Genomic DNA, 15,481 nt, shown 5'->3' with positions numbered 1-15,481 from the left:
TTGGAAGATTAATTGTCAGGGTGCCTAGAGCTCTTCTACAGGTCTTTTTTACCATTGCTTAAAATGTAAATAAAATAATTTAAGCAAGTGCTTAACTTTAAACACGTGCTTATGTCCCACTGAAGTCACTGGGACTTCAGCAAAGCACTTAAGGACATGCCTATGTGCTTTGCTGAATAAAGGTGGTCATAAGCAAATAGTAAGGACTTTGCTGAATTGGGGACCCAAGTGCTAGCAACATGAACATACTTTGTTCCTCTGGTTTTTAATGTCACCTTTTATATCTATATTGCTAATACTGTGAGATATATTGGAGGGTCAACATACATTACTTTTCCATTGGGGGAAAATATCAAAATATCTGCTAGAGAAAATATAGCAGTTTAGGTGGTTTTCAATTACTGTGAATGCTTTTTTACATTTTTTTAAAGTTTGTTTCAGCAGCTTAGAATGAACTTTAAAAAATTAACTGCATGATAACCACAAAAAGTGAGTGTTTAGTAGTAATTTGTTAGCATTAACAAAAAAAAAACCCTCAAAATCAAAACCAAGACACCTCTATCACATATCTATAGTTAGCTAAAATATGGTTAAGATCAGAGAAATTTTCATTTCTATGACTTGCAACATAGTGGCATTATCTGTTGAAGTTTAGAAAAGAAATAAAGACAGTGGGAATCCACGTAATAAAGACAACCAATATTCTGGATGATACTCTTACGTACTAGTGCAAATGAAACCTCAGTTTATCTGGAACCATCTTACTACGACCGGTGAAGTAACATTTTTAAACTTTCAGAACTATGCTCAGGATTAAAACATAGAGCATTTATAGCAGAGTTTTGTGCAAAAAAACCTAATGGGCCAGATCATCAAGTGGTGTAAACAGAGATGGCTCCGTTGACATCGGTGGAGCTAAACTGAGTTATGGTAGCAGAGGATCTGGGCCAGTGTTTTCATTTATAAATTAGTTTCTCATTGGCTGATGAATCAGCTGCAATCCAATTTTTCAAAACTAAAACAGAAGTTAAATTTTCTTCCATTAATCTATTAATCTACTACAGAGATTTAAAATCTCTTAATATTTGTTGTAAAAAGTTAGTTAAAATTTAACATTGTGACTGGGTAAACTTTCCATGAAAAATGAACATATTAGCTTACGGGTTTATATCTGAATGAAGTTGTCTTACTTTATAGTAAAGCTGGGTGAATAACTGATTTTTTGTTTTGCTGGCAGTTCAAAGAAAAAGGATTCAGTTCAAGCTAAACCGAAACTGATGAAAATTTCAGGTGAATCAAAAGTTGACAGAAATTTTGTTTTGTTTCCACTAGGGCTGTCAAGCAATTAAAAAAATTAATCACAATTAATTGTGCGATTAAAAAAATTAATCGTGATTAATTGCGTAATTAATCGCACTGTTAAACAGAATACAATTTATTTAAATATTTTTGGATATTTTCTACATTTTCAAATATATTGATTTCATTTACAACACAGAATACAAAGTGTACAATGCTCACTTTATATTTATTTTTGATTACAAGTATTTGCACTGTAAAAAAATAAAAGAAATAGTATTTTTCAATTCACCTAATACAAGTACTGTAGTGCAGTCTCTTTATCATGAAAGTTGAACTTACAAATGTAGAATTATGTACAAAAAAAACTGCATTCAAAAATAAAACAATGTAAAATTTTAAAACCTGCAAGTCCACTCAGTCCTGTTCAGCCAATTGCTCAGACAAAAAAGTTTGTTTACATTTGCAGGAGTTTACATTTCAGAAGCTGCCCGCTTCTTGTTTACAATGTCGCCCAAAAGTGAGAACCAGCGTTCTCATGATACTGTTGTAGCTGGCGTCACAAGATATTTACGTGCCAGATGCGCTAAAGATTCATATGTCCCTTCATGCTTCAACCATCAGTTTAGGAGACATGCATCCATGCTGATGATGGGTTCTGCTCAATAACAATCCAAAGCAGTGTGGACAGACACATGTTCATTTTCATTATCTGAGTCAGATGCCACCAGCAGAAGGTTGATTTTCTTTTTTGGTGGTTCGGGTTCTGTAGTTTCCACATCACAGTGTTGCTCTTTTAAGGCTTCTGAAAGCATGCTCCACACCTCGTCCCTCTCAGATTTTGGAAGGCACTTCAGATTCTTAAACTTTGGATCAAGTGCTGTAGCTATCTTTGGAAATCTCACATTGGTATCTTCTTTGCATTTTTTGAAATCTGCAGTGAAAGTGTTCTTAAAATGAACAACATGTGCTGGGTCATCATCCGAGACTGCTATAACATGAAATATATGGCAGAATGCGGGTAAAACAGAGCAGGGGACATACAATTCTCCCCCAAGGAGTTCAGTCACATATTTAATTAATGCATTATTTTTTAACGAGTGTCATCAGCATGGAAGCACGTCCTCTGGAATGGTGGCCAAAGCATGAAGGGGCATATGAATGTATAGCATATCTGGCACGTAAATACCTTGCAATGCCAGCTACAAAAGTGCCATGCAAATGCCTGTTCTCCCTTTCTGGTGACATTGTAAATAAGAAGCAGGCAGCATTATCTCCTGTAAATGTGAACAAAATTGTTTGTCTTAGCGATTGGCTGAACAAGAAGTAGGAATGAGTGGACTTGTAGGCGCTGAAGTTTTACTTTGTTTTGGTTTTGAGTGCAGTTATGTACAAACCCTACATTTGTTAGTTGCACATTCACGACAAAGAGATTGCACTACAATACTTGTATGAGGTGAACTGAAAAATACTATTTATTTTGTTTATCATTTTTAAAGTGCAAATATTTGTAATAAAAATAATATACACTTTGATTTCAATTATAACACAGAATACAATATATATGAAAATGTAGAGAAACATCCCAAAAATTTAATAAATTTCAATTGGTATTCTATTGTATAACAGTGTGATTAAAACTGTGATTAACTGCGATTAAGTTTTTGAGTTAATCGTGTGAATTAACTATGATTAATCGACAGCCCTAGTTTCCACTAGTCACTTTTGGAAGCAAAGGAAATGAAGGGCGAGGTACACAGAAGAGCTAGAGGAGGAAGCAGTGGTGTTTGTTCTCTTATAACCTTCAGCCCAGTGGCTCGGGCACCCTCCTGCGATGTGGGAGACTGATTTCAAATCCCTGCTCCACAACAGGCAGAGGCAGGAATTGAAGACAGGCCTCCCATGTCACAGGTAAGTGCTCTAGTCAACATCACCTCCTCCAGCCATTTTGTGAATGGTCCTAAGTCAGCCAAAAAAAAAAATTTGGCTGAAACTATTCAGCAAATCCATGCCAAATTCTTGACTAGTTTGTGGTCAAGCAAAACTGCATTTTTCGGCAAATAAATTATGCGTCTGAAAAATGTTGCCCAATTCTACTCTATAGCCCAAATCCTGCAAACGGTTCTATGTGCATGCAGACTTCCTACATCTGTGCAGAGTTCTACTGAAGTCAGTGGGTCTTTCTGCAGCAGCAGGGATCTGAGTACATGGATCAGGTTGCAGTACTGAAGTCTCTCTCTCTCCCCCGCTCTATTCAGGGTGCTATATATGTGCTTTTTATTAACAAAACCACCACAAATGCTGCTGCTTTACTGGAAAGCCACTATCCAGTTTTGTACATCTAATTAGGATAGATTCTCGACTCCAGTTTTATGTGGGTGAACTCCACCAAGAGGAGAATCTGGCACATTACCTCTAAATTATAAGCCTGGAAATTAAGTATACCTCATATTTCTAGCTGTTTATTATTCTAAGAAAAACATTATACATTTTTCCATTAGAAGTCACAAAAATATTCTTTTCTAAACAAAATTGCTGAAAAACTCTGATGTCTAACAAATGCTTTTTTGGAGCACATTGGAAGACTAACAAATGGGGTTGATTCTAGTACTATCATCTGAGAACAAAGAAGGAATAGCTCACTTATTTATAGTATTTCTAAACAAAACCCCCTAAATTTCCCCCCTAAAATCTCATCAGTAAGTCACATATTGTGAAAATAATTCAGTCTTCCTTTTAATAGGATATTCATTATCTCTGTCAATCCATATGGCATTATCATTTCAAGACTCAATAGGTGGTACTCAACTGTATCTTCACATTATAAATTATCAATCACAGATAACAACATGCTTTAAATGACAAATATTACAATCCTTCATTTTCTGCTAATCTACTTTTTAAAAAGTCTATGCTACAGCAGCATACTCATTGGTTTGGTCATTTTTTTCACTTTCTTGTGGGCTGGTGATAGTTACTCTTGGATTTGATGTTTTTTCCAGATGAGAGTCAATCTAGAGAAAAAAGGAACCAAAAATAGATATTTTAAGCTTGGCAGGTAATAGACTTCATTGCATGTCAACAAATATATAATTAAGTAGTCTACACTAGAATTTCTACTAAGAATTCTTCAAGTGAAAAAATATATAAGAGCTAGTCACCAATATAACATTCTTGGGTAGCTTATACATGGGGTCCTCCCATTAGGTACGGATAAGTAGGAAAAAAGGTGAAAGTAGCAGAACCTTTGCTCAAATTAGAATATTTTTCCTGTTTATACCCCCATCTGAGCAAACATCCCTTCTAAATTGAGCCTCCCAAAGATGTAGTCTCACTTTGTGACATAAACCCTCTCATAGTCTCAACACTGTTCCATCAACATATGAAGCACAGAAAATAATAAATCCTACTTCTGATGAGAATGTTGTTGCATATCTGTCTGGTAATCTTTATTTGAAAATGTCCTTGTGTGTCATACAAATGGCTCAGAATAAATCCCAAATTTAGAAATATGGCAGAGACTATCCTGAGCATCATGGGAGGTACAGGAACTTTCACTTCTTAATGGTATGCAATCAGAGAGCTGGCCCCAGTTGTCCTATCCCTGACACTGGGGAATCCAGTCAGGGAGTGCCATGTTAAGTTTACAATCCACGCACCGTGTAATCTCAGGAAATCTATCCACTGCTCAGGTTACCGAACACTTGGGGTAGTTCACACGTGACACAGACATTTCTGATTCCATTTCCTGCTGTCGAAGACCCTCTCCTATCAGCAAATGGAGGATACAGCATCAGGCACCTCTCCCTAAATTTGTGGCATGCCCCTCCTTGTCAATAAGACTTCCATGAAATGAGGGCAGCAACACTTATTAAATACAACCTCTGTGCAGGGCAACTCAGCCAAACAAACAAGGCACTGGTTTCCTAAACCAGTAGACATGCTTGTGCACATCCCACTGTCCCCCTGCTATGTCCGACAGAGGAAGTGAAGAATGAAATATACAATCACCCATTTCTTCTTGAGAGTGCAGGAGTCTTGTATTTCTAGTACCCTGCCTACCCACAAAGGCAGGACAAAGACCTGTCAAAGTGATGGAGCAACAAATACATTATTTGCCAGTTGGAGAAAGAATTCTGCAGTTGTAGCCAGAAGATGAGAGGGGTTGTAAATGAGGGGAAATAGCTTTCCTGAAAGTTGAAACTCCATGAGACTCCAAGAACATCATCGTGGTTGAGTTGGACTACATTTGCAGTACAGAAAGCTAGTGCTGGAATGAATGAGGCGATATCTATTTTTTTTAAAACAAAAAATTGAAAAAATAAGCTGTTTACCTGGCTTTGATTGTCAAAGTCCTCTGGTGCTTTTGTTTCTTCTTCAGGATGAAGATCATTGTGGTCATTAAACTGCTCCATTTCCTCACCATTTTCTTCATTAGTTTCACCATTTAAGTGGAAAGGCCCCTCTTCCTCCAGCTGTCCAAAATTCTCTTCCTCTTGCTCTTCATAATTCTCATTTATTTTCTCTTCATTTTCTTCTATCTCATTCTGGAGAACATTTCCATTAACGGCCTCCCCCATTTCCTCTCCCTGATCTCCGTTCATTTCTCCCTCATCTCCCTCTTCTTCATTTTCTTCCTCATCTACTGTTTCTGCTGGCCTCTGATGAAAGCAAGAGCAGAGTTATGTCATTTTCAAACATCTTTAATCAAAACATCCCAAGCAATGTAATAATATGGTGGACCCCTAAGTCATAATTGCATCATCATAAAGGGATAGCTGTACTAATTTACAACAAGGAAGTTATTTATATACATGGCCTATATATATTAGATGGATATAATGGATATAAATGGTCTAAATATATTATCAGCCCAAGAATCATGTGTCCCAGCCACTTCTCTCTAACTAAGGGCTAGACCAGTGGTTCTCAAACTTTTGTACTGGTGATCCCTTTCACATAGCAAGCCTCTGTGTGTGGCCCCCCTTATAAATTAAAAACACTTTTTAACATATTTAACATCATTATAAATGCTGGAGGCAACGCGCGGTTTGGGGTGGAGGCTGACAGTTCGCGACCCCCCCCATGTAATAACCTCGTGATCCCCTGAGAGGTCCTGACCCCCAGTTTGAGAACTCCTGGGATAGACAATGCCACAGAGATCAGCAGGGGGAAGAAGGGGAAAAGTCCAGTTTGTTCACACCATGAGGAAGATGGCAGAAGGTATTGTGGGGGTGGGAATGTATGAGACCAACCACTCCACAATCCCATATTCCCCGTTCTAGAGGGCTGAGGATTGGGATTTGCATGGTGAGAAGGAACAGTGAGTGGGACAGGCAGGGGCTGGGAAGCATACACATCACCCTCTCCTCAGCCTGTAGAGATTACTGAGGAAACAAAAACAGTCCATGGCTGTGCTACCTCTTCCATGGCTCCATTTCCATTAAGGAGATAAGGAGGTAGACAGGAGTCCCAGAGCCATTGTGGAGGGACAAGGCCTCTGAACATATGAGATCTACCAACTGCAGATGCCCCAGAGAACCTGAAAACAGAGGTACCATATAGCCTGTCCCAGACTGCTGGCAGATCTGGTTATGGTAATCACTATACTGCACAGCTTTAAGTGGGGAACACTTAGTGTTTAATAGAGAGCATTCATTTACCTACATTTTCAAGATTTTATAAGAAATCTACTTCCAATTCACATGCTCCAAATTTGAAAACCAATGGGCCCAATTTTCAGAAGTGCCCAGCACCCAACCACTCACACTGAGAATGGTGGGAGCTACTGGGTGCTAAGCACTGCTAAAAAGTCAATTTAGGTGCCTACACAGGAGCCGAGTTCTTCTGAAAACCCTGGCTCCAACTGTTCATATTGAGAACTTTGGAAAAATCTGGTCCCACTGTTTTAAGTGTTATTTTGGCATAAACAAAATATAATTTTGTGCATATCAAATAAATTCTTCATTTAAACAAACACTCCCAATTTAGTAAGGGAGGATTGTGACACTCTGCACTACATATTCACCATATCAGAGGGATAGCCGTGTTAGTCTGAATCTGTAAAAAGCAACAGAGGGTCTCTAAGGTGCCACAAGTACTCCTGTTCTTCTTTTTAGAGGGTCCTGTGGCACCTTTGAGACTAACAGAAGTACTGGGAGCATAAGCTTTCGTGGGTAAGAACCTCACTTCTTCAGATGCAAGTAATGGAAATCTCCAGAGGCAGGTATATATCAGTGTGGAGTTAACGAGGTTAGTTCAATCAGGGAGGGTGAGGTGCTCTGCTAGCAGTTGAGGTGTGAACACCAAGGGAGGAGAAACTGTTTCTGTAGTTGGATAGCCATTCACAGTTTTTGTTTAATCCTGATCTGATGGTGTCAAATTTGCAAATGAACTGGAGCTCCACACAAACAGAGTGTGCTTTGGTTGAGGTGCAAAGGGAAATCTGCTCAGGAACCGGGGGCTGGTGCATTGTCCTCTCTACACTGAGGAAGGGGCGGATTGGGTAATCAATTCATATTGGTCAGGCTCAGAACGTTATAGCTCTGGGATCCTAGGCTTGGGAGCTGGGGGGTATTTTGGCTGGAGCCTTGCTATTGTTGGTTCATGAAAGTAGCTGGTAGAGCATTCATGAACATGGCTGGGTGTGGCCCCTGCCTATGGATGTTTGTGTGAGGACAAGCTTGGAGGGCTTTGCAGCTTGTCACAATGTAACAATGTGAAAGGGAACCCAGACTGGTAAAACAGAGGGCTCAGTGGTACCCCAGTTCCAGGTTGCACCCCGGGGGAAAACCCATGACAGGGTTTCTTATCAGGAGATGTCATGACCTGCCAGGTGGTCATGAAAGGAACAGGCAATCTGATTCATTGCAAGGACACTGGTTTCATGGGTCTTATTTATAATTCTTTGCATTGTATCGCCTATAAAAAAGTCACCTTTCACCCTTTCCCACCAATACAAAAACCACTTTAAAGCAAAGCTCTCTCTTCCCTGACCCTTTCTGTGTTTGTGTGTAAACACACACAGGTCTCGTTTATATTCAGTATTAGCAATAGTGGGAAATTTCCCCAAAATGTTTCTTGTGTAGAAAGGTCACAAGGCAGAGGAACAGCACCTTGCCCTGGGCCCGAAGGAAGGACAAGCAAGTCCTCATTACTGATAAAGTAACACCATTTAATAAAAGAGTTTTAAAGATTGTATTTGCATCACCTTGCCATTCAATGAACTACAATGTTCCCACTGCAGAGCTGGCTTAGATATTTTTGTTTAGATTTTCATCCTTTATTTCCATTCAGATCTAGAGATGAGTGAAAGGGGTGACTGCCTCCCTCTTCTTCCATTGAACTTCATCAGAATCTAAAGCCAACTAGCACATTTCAAAAGATTCTCACTCAGCCAAGAATATTTGGAATGTTATGGCCATTAGTGAATTGTTGCGATAAGATGATAACTGCTGCAGAATCTATTTTTAAAAAGCCATACAAAAATCTATTAACCTTGCTGCTGACAACACTAACATGCCAAAAAAATGCTAAGCATGTATAAATAAAAGGCATTATAAGAATGTTATTAAATGATCAGTGGTCTCCTGATCCAAATGTTTTGCCTTTATATAGCTCCATAATACAATTATATTCCATTGACATCATATCATATAGGACATATCATTTTACTGCAATGAGCCACAGAATCTCTGGTAGCTGGTGATATTATATTGTAGTCTAACTAGCTAGACAAATATCAGAGGGGTAGCCGTGTTAGTCTGAATCTGTAAAAAGCAACAGAGGGTTCTGTTAGTCTTAAAGGTGCCACAGGACCCTCTGTTGCTTTTTAGCTAGACAAAGACTCAAAAAGGTGGCTTTTAAAGCACAATGATCTCAACATGTTCCTTACTCATATGTTCATGACTCTATTTTATCTGATAGCATCAAATTGTCCCTATAACTGCTAGCCATCCTACAGCAAAAAAAACTTCAGGACCAGACTTCAAAGAGAAACTGCTGAACTTCAGTTCATTTGCAAATTTGACACCATCAGCTCAGGATTAAGCAAAGACTGTGAATGGCTAGCCAACTACAAAAGCAGTTTCTCCTCCCTTGGTGTTCACACCTCAACTGCTAGAAGAGGGCCTCACCCTCCCTGATTGAACTAACCTCGTTATCTCCAGAATGATTCTTGCCTGCATATTTATACCTGCCTCTGGAAGTTTCCATTACATGCGTCTGATGAAGTGGGTATTCACCCATGAAAGCTTATGCTCCAATACATTTGTTAGTCTATAAGGTGCCACAGGACTCTTTGTTGATTTTAACCAGTGGATCTCTAAATAATTTAGATCTTAGTCTACTTTAGACACTGTCTCTTCATAGGATATTGAGTGCATCTAACCATTACAACTGCAGCAGTATCCTAGAGAGAGGATCCTAACGGACTAGGAAATCAGTTAGGGGGGCAGAGGTTAAAACTATTTAGGAGTTTAGAGGCTAAAGCAACACCTTGAACTCTGCCCAGAAACTTACTGAATGCCAGTGCAACACTCTCAGATACTTTCAATAGGTAACATTCAGGTGACATCTCATTTAGCCTGAACTATATTGGACATCTAAACTATATTGGTTAAGCATTGGAATGCTCCAAAACAAGGTAAGAAAAAACAAATCCCATCATTGTGAACAAAATATTTTAACAGTGACTGAAAGACTCTTAGGATATTTTTTAAAACTTAAGTACATTGCAGCATTCACTGTTACTACGAAGGACAAAAATATAGTTAGCCATGTTTACAGCACACAACTGAAAAGTGATGTGCATTTATCATTTTTCAAGCTGGCAATACCTAATTAAGGATGTTTATAGTGTACATTTAATTTATTATCCCCAAGGGAAAGGGCCTTTTTTCTCATGCATTATTTATGCAAACTGACCTTAGTTCCATGCAAAGATGTACATAAGTCTAAAAAAGTGGTCCCCAAACTTTTTACCTCACACCCTCCCTTACCCCTGTCCGCCCCCTGCCCCCATAGCCAAGGCCAGGAGTGGGGGACGTGGACTGGGATAAGGGGGCAGAGGCTAGGGCCACAGCTGGGGGCAGGAGAAGAGCTGGGTGGCACACTTTCCTGCCCCCCATGGGGGCTGGCCCAGGACCGAACCATTCCCCCCCAAATGTTCTTTGGCACCCCCCCCAGGAGGCACACCCCACCTTTTGGGGACTTCTGCTCTAAAATATAAAGAACTACATATAAAATAGCTCTTACAGTACACAATAAGTCTGTGACAGTAGAACCTCAGAATTACAAACACCTCAGGAATGGAGACTGTTCGTAACTCTAACTCCCCTTTTTAAAAAAAATAGTTTATGTTTAATAACAGTGCTGTGGTGTGTGTGTGGGTGTGGTGCTACCTGATTGCGTACTTCTGGTTCCAAATGAGGTCAGTTTGTAACTCTGATGTTTGTAACTCTGAGGTTTACTGTAGATGGCTGTAGGCAGGAAACTGAAGGCCAAGTTACCCACCCAGTTAGACATTATTCCTGATATACTATGTGTGATATTCTTGGGCTCTGGATAGCCTCACTTCTGATCTTGTCCTGCCACTATGTATGGAGCAGCTGATGCAGACAATGAGAACTGAAAACATCAATCCAATATTATTCAGTCTTCCTCAATGCCCACTGTAGCGGGGTGGTGACCCGCTCCAGCCCTAATAGGGTTGGAACCAGCCCTGGGAGAGGGCTGGCAGGCTGTGAAAGAAAGACCTGGGCTGATTGGGGAAGCAGCTGCAGCTGGGCCATGCCCCAGTCAGAGCCCAGCTGGCCCTATAAAGGCTGGGAGCCAGGCGCAAGGACTCAGTCTCTCTCTGCATTCAGAGAGAGAAGGGCCTGGCTACAGGAAGTTAGAGACAGGGTACCTGAGTGGAGCAGGACTGGGGAAAGGCAGAAGTGCTGGGGAGCTCCAGCCTGGAAAGCCCCAGGCTGTGGCCTAGCACTGGGCTCAAAGATACTGGGGGTTGCAGAGGGCAGCCCAGGGGTAAGCCAAGGCAGCAGGTCCAAACCCAACCTTGCCAATGATGAGTAGGGTGATACTGCAGTCTGCTCCAGGGTGTGGGGCTAGATGATGACTGGCAGTAGCCTTATACTGAGGTGAGGTGGGAATAGTGGGTGGGGGTTCCCTGGGGAGGGGAGACCCTAAGACTGAAGGGTTACTGCTAGGGGGCAGCACCCCAGGTACAAGGGCACCGGGGTCCAGGGAGGGACACGGGGACCAGAGGACAGGTAGATCACCGGCCTGCAGAAGGTGCTCTGGAGCTGGAAAGAGCTAATTCCTGGAAGTCACCAGCAGGAGGCGCCACAGGGGTGAGTCCGCTCCTCTACACCCACATTTCACTTTTTCATTTAAAAGAGTTGGTCTAACAGCAGTTCTATGTATCTGCAGCTTCATAGCAAGCTTGATGCCATTAAATATGCCCATGAAGCAAACTTGATACCCAAAACATGGCAGCAGCTGCTGCTATACAAGTGCCCACATCTTTCAAGCATTCTCCAGCACTGTCTGACACTACCCAAATATTTGACAGAGGTCACCTGCTCCATGTCCCATTCAGATAGGTTAATAGTGAGCTGGTTGTAATCTGGAGCTGCTTGATGGCAATGGCCAGGGAGTTAGTTTTATCTGGATTAACGACCAACCAATGTACACTGCTTTTTCCCCCAGACAGATCAGCCATCAGATGCAGCAGTTCTCCAAACTGAGCCAACATCAGCGAATTAGTAAACTTTAACACATGTGGGAATGCAGACAGGATCAGGCCTCGATCTAAAGCCTATTAAAGTCAATTGGAGTCTTTCAACAGAGTTTAATGGGCTCTGGAGCAGGTCCTTAGTGCATAGGTGTACGTGAGTGTTCATTGTGTACCTATGGAAGACATTACAACCCATAATTCTCAGCTGGATTAAAATCAGCATCGCTCAATTCATTTCAAGGGAGCAATGCTGATTCACACCAGCTGAGAATATGTCTACTACGTCCTAACAAAGTATAGATTCATTTGCAAAAGTTAGCCATGGTCTTGATAACACTGGAAGTGCCAGAAACATCTTATGTTTTTGTCAAGGTTTCTTCCCCACTCTGAACTTTAGAGTAGAGATATGGGAACCTGCATGTGAACTTCTAAACTGAATTACCAGCTTAGATCTGCTTTTGCTGCCACCACCCAAATAGTTTGAGTCATTTGGGAAACTCTGTCTTCCCCCAAAAAACCTTTCCCTCCCTGGGTAGCCTTGAGAGACTCCTCCACCAATTCCCTGGTGAACACCAATCCAAACCCCTTGGATCTTAAAACAAGGAGGAATTAATCATTCTCCCCCCCGCCCCTTTCCCCCTACTAATTCCTGGTGAGTCCAGATCCAATCCCCTTGGATCTTAAAACAAGGAAAAATCAATCCGGTTCTTAAAAAGAAGGCTTTTAATTAAAGAAAGAAAGGTAAAAAATCATCTCTGTAAAATCAGGATGGAAAATAACTTTACAGGGTAATCAGATTCAAAGAGCCCAGAGGAACCCCCTCTAGCCTTAAGTTCAAAGTTACAGCAAACAGAGGTAAACCCTCTAGCAAAAGGTACATTTTCAAGTTGAGAAAACAAAGATAAACCTAACACGCCTTGCCTGGCTGTTACTTACAAGTTTGAAATATGAGAGACTTGTTCAGAAGATTTGGAGAGCATGGATTGATGTCTGGTCCCTCTTAGTCCCAAGAGCTAATAACCCCCAAAACAAAGAGCACAAACAAAAGCCTTCCCCCCCACCAAGATTTGAAAGTATCTTGTCCCCTTATTGGTCCTTTGGGTCAGGTGTCAGCCAAGTTACCGGAGCTTCTTAACTCTTTACAGGTAAAAGGATTTTTGTGTCTCTGGCCAGGAGGGATTTTATAGTATTGTACACAGGAGGGCTGTTACCCTTCCCTTTATAGTTATGACAGTTTTATTGTGTAGTTGCTTCTTTGGTGCATTTATTTTCTGGCTTTGAGATTTCTTGTGCCTTCCACACCTACCTTAGAATTCTCCCCTGAGCCTGCCCCCTTAGTTTTACCTGCCAGCCTCTCACTGGTGATTAGCTCCAATCTTCAAAATAACCAACATATAGCATTCCCATGGACCGTTTTTGTGGACAAAGTGATGCCTCAGTGCCACAACGCTGGCCATCAATATTGGTGTTTGCACAATGTGTGATGCTGCATCAATGTGAAACCCAGCTGCAACGAGACGCAATGCTACCCCTGTCAAAATGCTGCAGTGCTATGTCTGGGAGCCCAACATTTATTGAGGGCTTTAACTTTGGCACAGATGAGGGCCCTAATCCCGACCACTGGACCTGGGCAGGCGGACCCTTTCATCTGAGTGGAACACAATGGGGCTTACAGTCAGTACCTTGGCTTGCAGGAAGCAGCATAGAGCCATTAAAATTGGGACTATCCGACCCACATCAGAAAGAGTGGCAATCTTTTCACTTAGTGGAAGCTGTGTCAATAAGCACAATGCATGGTTAAGAGGGGCAAAGTAGTTCCACAGACTCCACAAGGGTTCAATACACTTCAAATCCAGACAGTCAATTAGTTGTCCTAACCTGTAATGAGTGATTGAGCCAGAAGCATGACTTACTTGCTAGTGTATATCACAGATGAACAGGACTCTCAGTACTGGCTCTACCAGTGCTTAAGGGTCGGTCTACACGGCAGCTGGAGGTGTAATTTCCAGCTCAGGGAGATGCACAGATGCTACCTTTGACTGAGCTAACACACTAAAAATAGCAGTGTAGCTGTGACAGTCTTCGTGGTGGCACAAGCTAGCCACCACAGTACAATCCTGCCCAGGACCATAGGTAAGTACTCTGGCAGCTAGTCTGCCTGCAGTGTGGCAGTTACATGGCTATTTTTAGCATACTAGCTCAAACACAGCTAGCATGTGCACATCTATCCAAGCTGGAAATTTCAACTCCCAGCTGCAGCGTAGACGTACCCCAAGAGACAACTGAGTAAAACCAGTGTTACACAGCAGAAAGGCCAAAAGGGCTGCCTCACCCCTCATGAGAATGCAAGTAGAGTCAGCTGTGATCAACAGTGGCTAAGAGTGAATACCAACTGGTAGCCAACCAGTGGCCTATGCAAAATGAGTTTGCTGGTGTTGTTTTCCCCGTGGACAGGCGTCCACATCACAAAATAACACAAGCACAACTGGCACCCTTCTCGACCTTTGCTGAAACTGCGAAGGATTGAACACGTAAGGAGACAACTACCCTCTAGTCCCTTCAGGTGAGAATTAGAGCATATTGATAGAGCATCTTGGGGAAACTTTCACTGCTACTCCCCATAAGGTACCTGTTTGAGGTACCTTGATAAGCAGAGGAACTGAGCCTCCAGAGATATCAATACAGTATCTTTAACAAGCACCAAACCCACACCAAAAAAAGTTAGAAAGGGGTGAGGAAAGAGGACTGAATAACATACTTAAGGTGTTGAAGGGACTGACGTGAAAGGGATAGGGCTCTGCCTTTAATAGTGGGTATAGCTGACCTTTCTTTTGCCTCCTAGAGTAATAGCAACTCACAGTAAGGAGTTTTCCTTTTGTCTGATGGCAAGAAAGAGGAAAGATGTATCACAAATAGTGCAGAAATTTTAAAATTAAGTGAGCTTATCTGTTTTTAAAGTAACATTTTCACAATTCACTAGTTTTATTGCACATAGCTTAGAGAATTACAAGGCCTGATTTTCAGACCAGGCTTCCATTTTTATGGGCACAATTCTACGCTCTTAATGAATTGTCAATGAAAAACTGTGCCTACCAAAAAAGACTTAAGGCCAGATTCTCATCTGGTCTGAAACAATGTAGATCCACTGACATTAACAGTGCTATGTCAGTTTACACTGGCTGAAGATCTGGCCCCTGGTTTACAAATCAGGCCCATGGTGGTCTAACAGCAGCTTAATGTAGCGCAGGAGTAAATTTCAGTTCACATTCAAGAAGTACGATTGCTTGGTAGTATTTTGAATGTTGGCAAAGGAGCTTAAAAAGGAGGAGGTATTCTAACTGCATTCATTATGCTACCATTCATTAAGAGCTATGGTTACCAAGTGCCATCAAAATGCCAAAAAGCAATAAATCACAAAGACAGTGAGGCATTTTACTTCCAATC

The 15,481-nt window shown here is 41.3% G+C and overlaps 1 protein-coding gene across 4 annotated transcripts in view; it reads right to left on the bottom strand.

Annotated features, from left to right (window-relative positions):
* Window positions 1-3,745: 3,745 nt before the first annotated feature.
* The window catches only part of DCDC2 (doublecortin domain containing 2), a 127,549-nt gene continuing 115,813 nt past the window's right edge, over window positions 3,746-15,481 (bottom strand). For 3 of the 4 annotated variants that reach the window (XM_054017862.1, XM_054017860.1, XM_054017861.1), the window contains 2 exons: window positions 5,634-5,960; window positions 3,746-4,313 (listed from right to left, as the gene is read on the bottom strand). In XM_054017862.1, the coding sequence (XP_053873837.1) occupies window positions 4,209-4,313; window positions 5,634-5,960 (432 nt within the window). In that variant the 3' untranslated portion in view covers window positions 3,746-4,208. Of the gene's footprint in view, window positions 4,314-4,958; window positions 5,068-5,633; window positions 5,961-15,481 lie in introns of all 4 variants that reach the window. The other variant, XR_008443797.1, reaches the window with a different exon arrangement.

Source organism: Malaclemys terrapin, chromosome 2, assembly GCF_027887155.1.
Source record: "Malaclemys terrapin pileata isolate rMalTer1 chromosome 2, rMalTer1.hap1, whole genome shotgun sequence".
NCBI classification, from domain to species: domain Eukaryota; kingdom Metazoa; phylum Chordata; order Testudines; family Emydidae; genus Malaclemys; species Malaclemys terrapin.
This window is presented reverse-complemented; position numbering and strand designations above follow the sequence as displayed.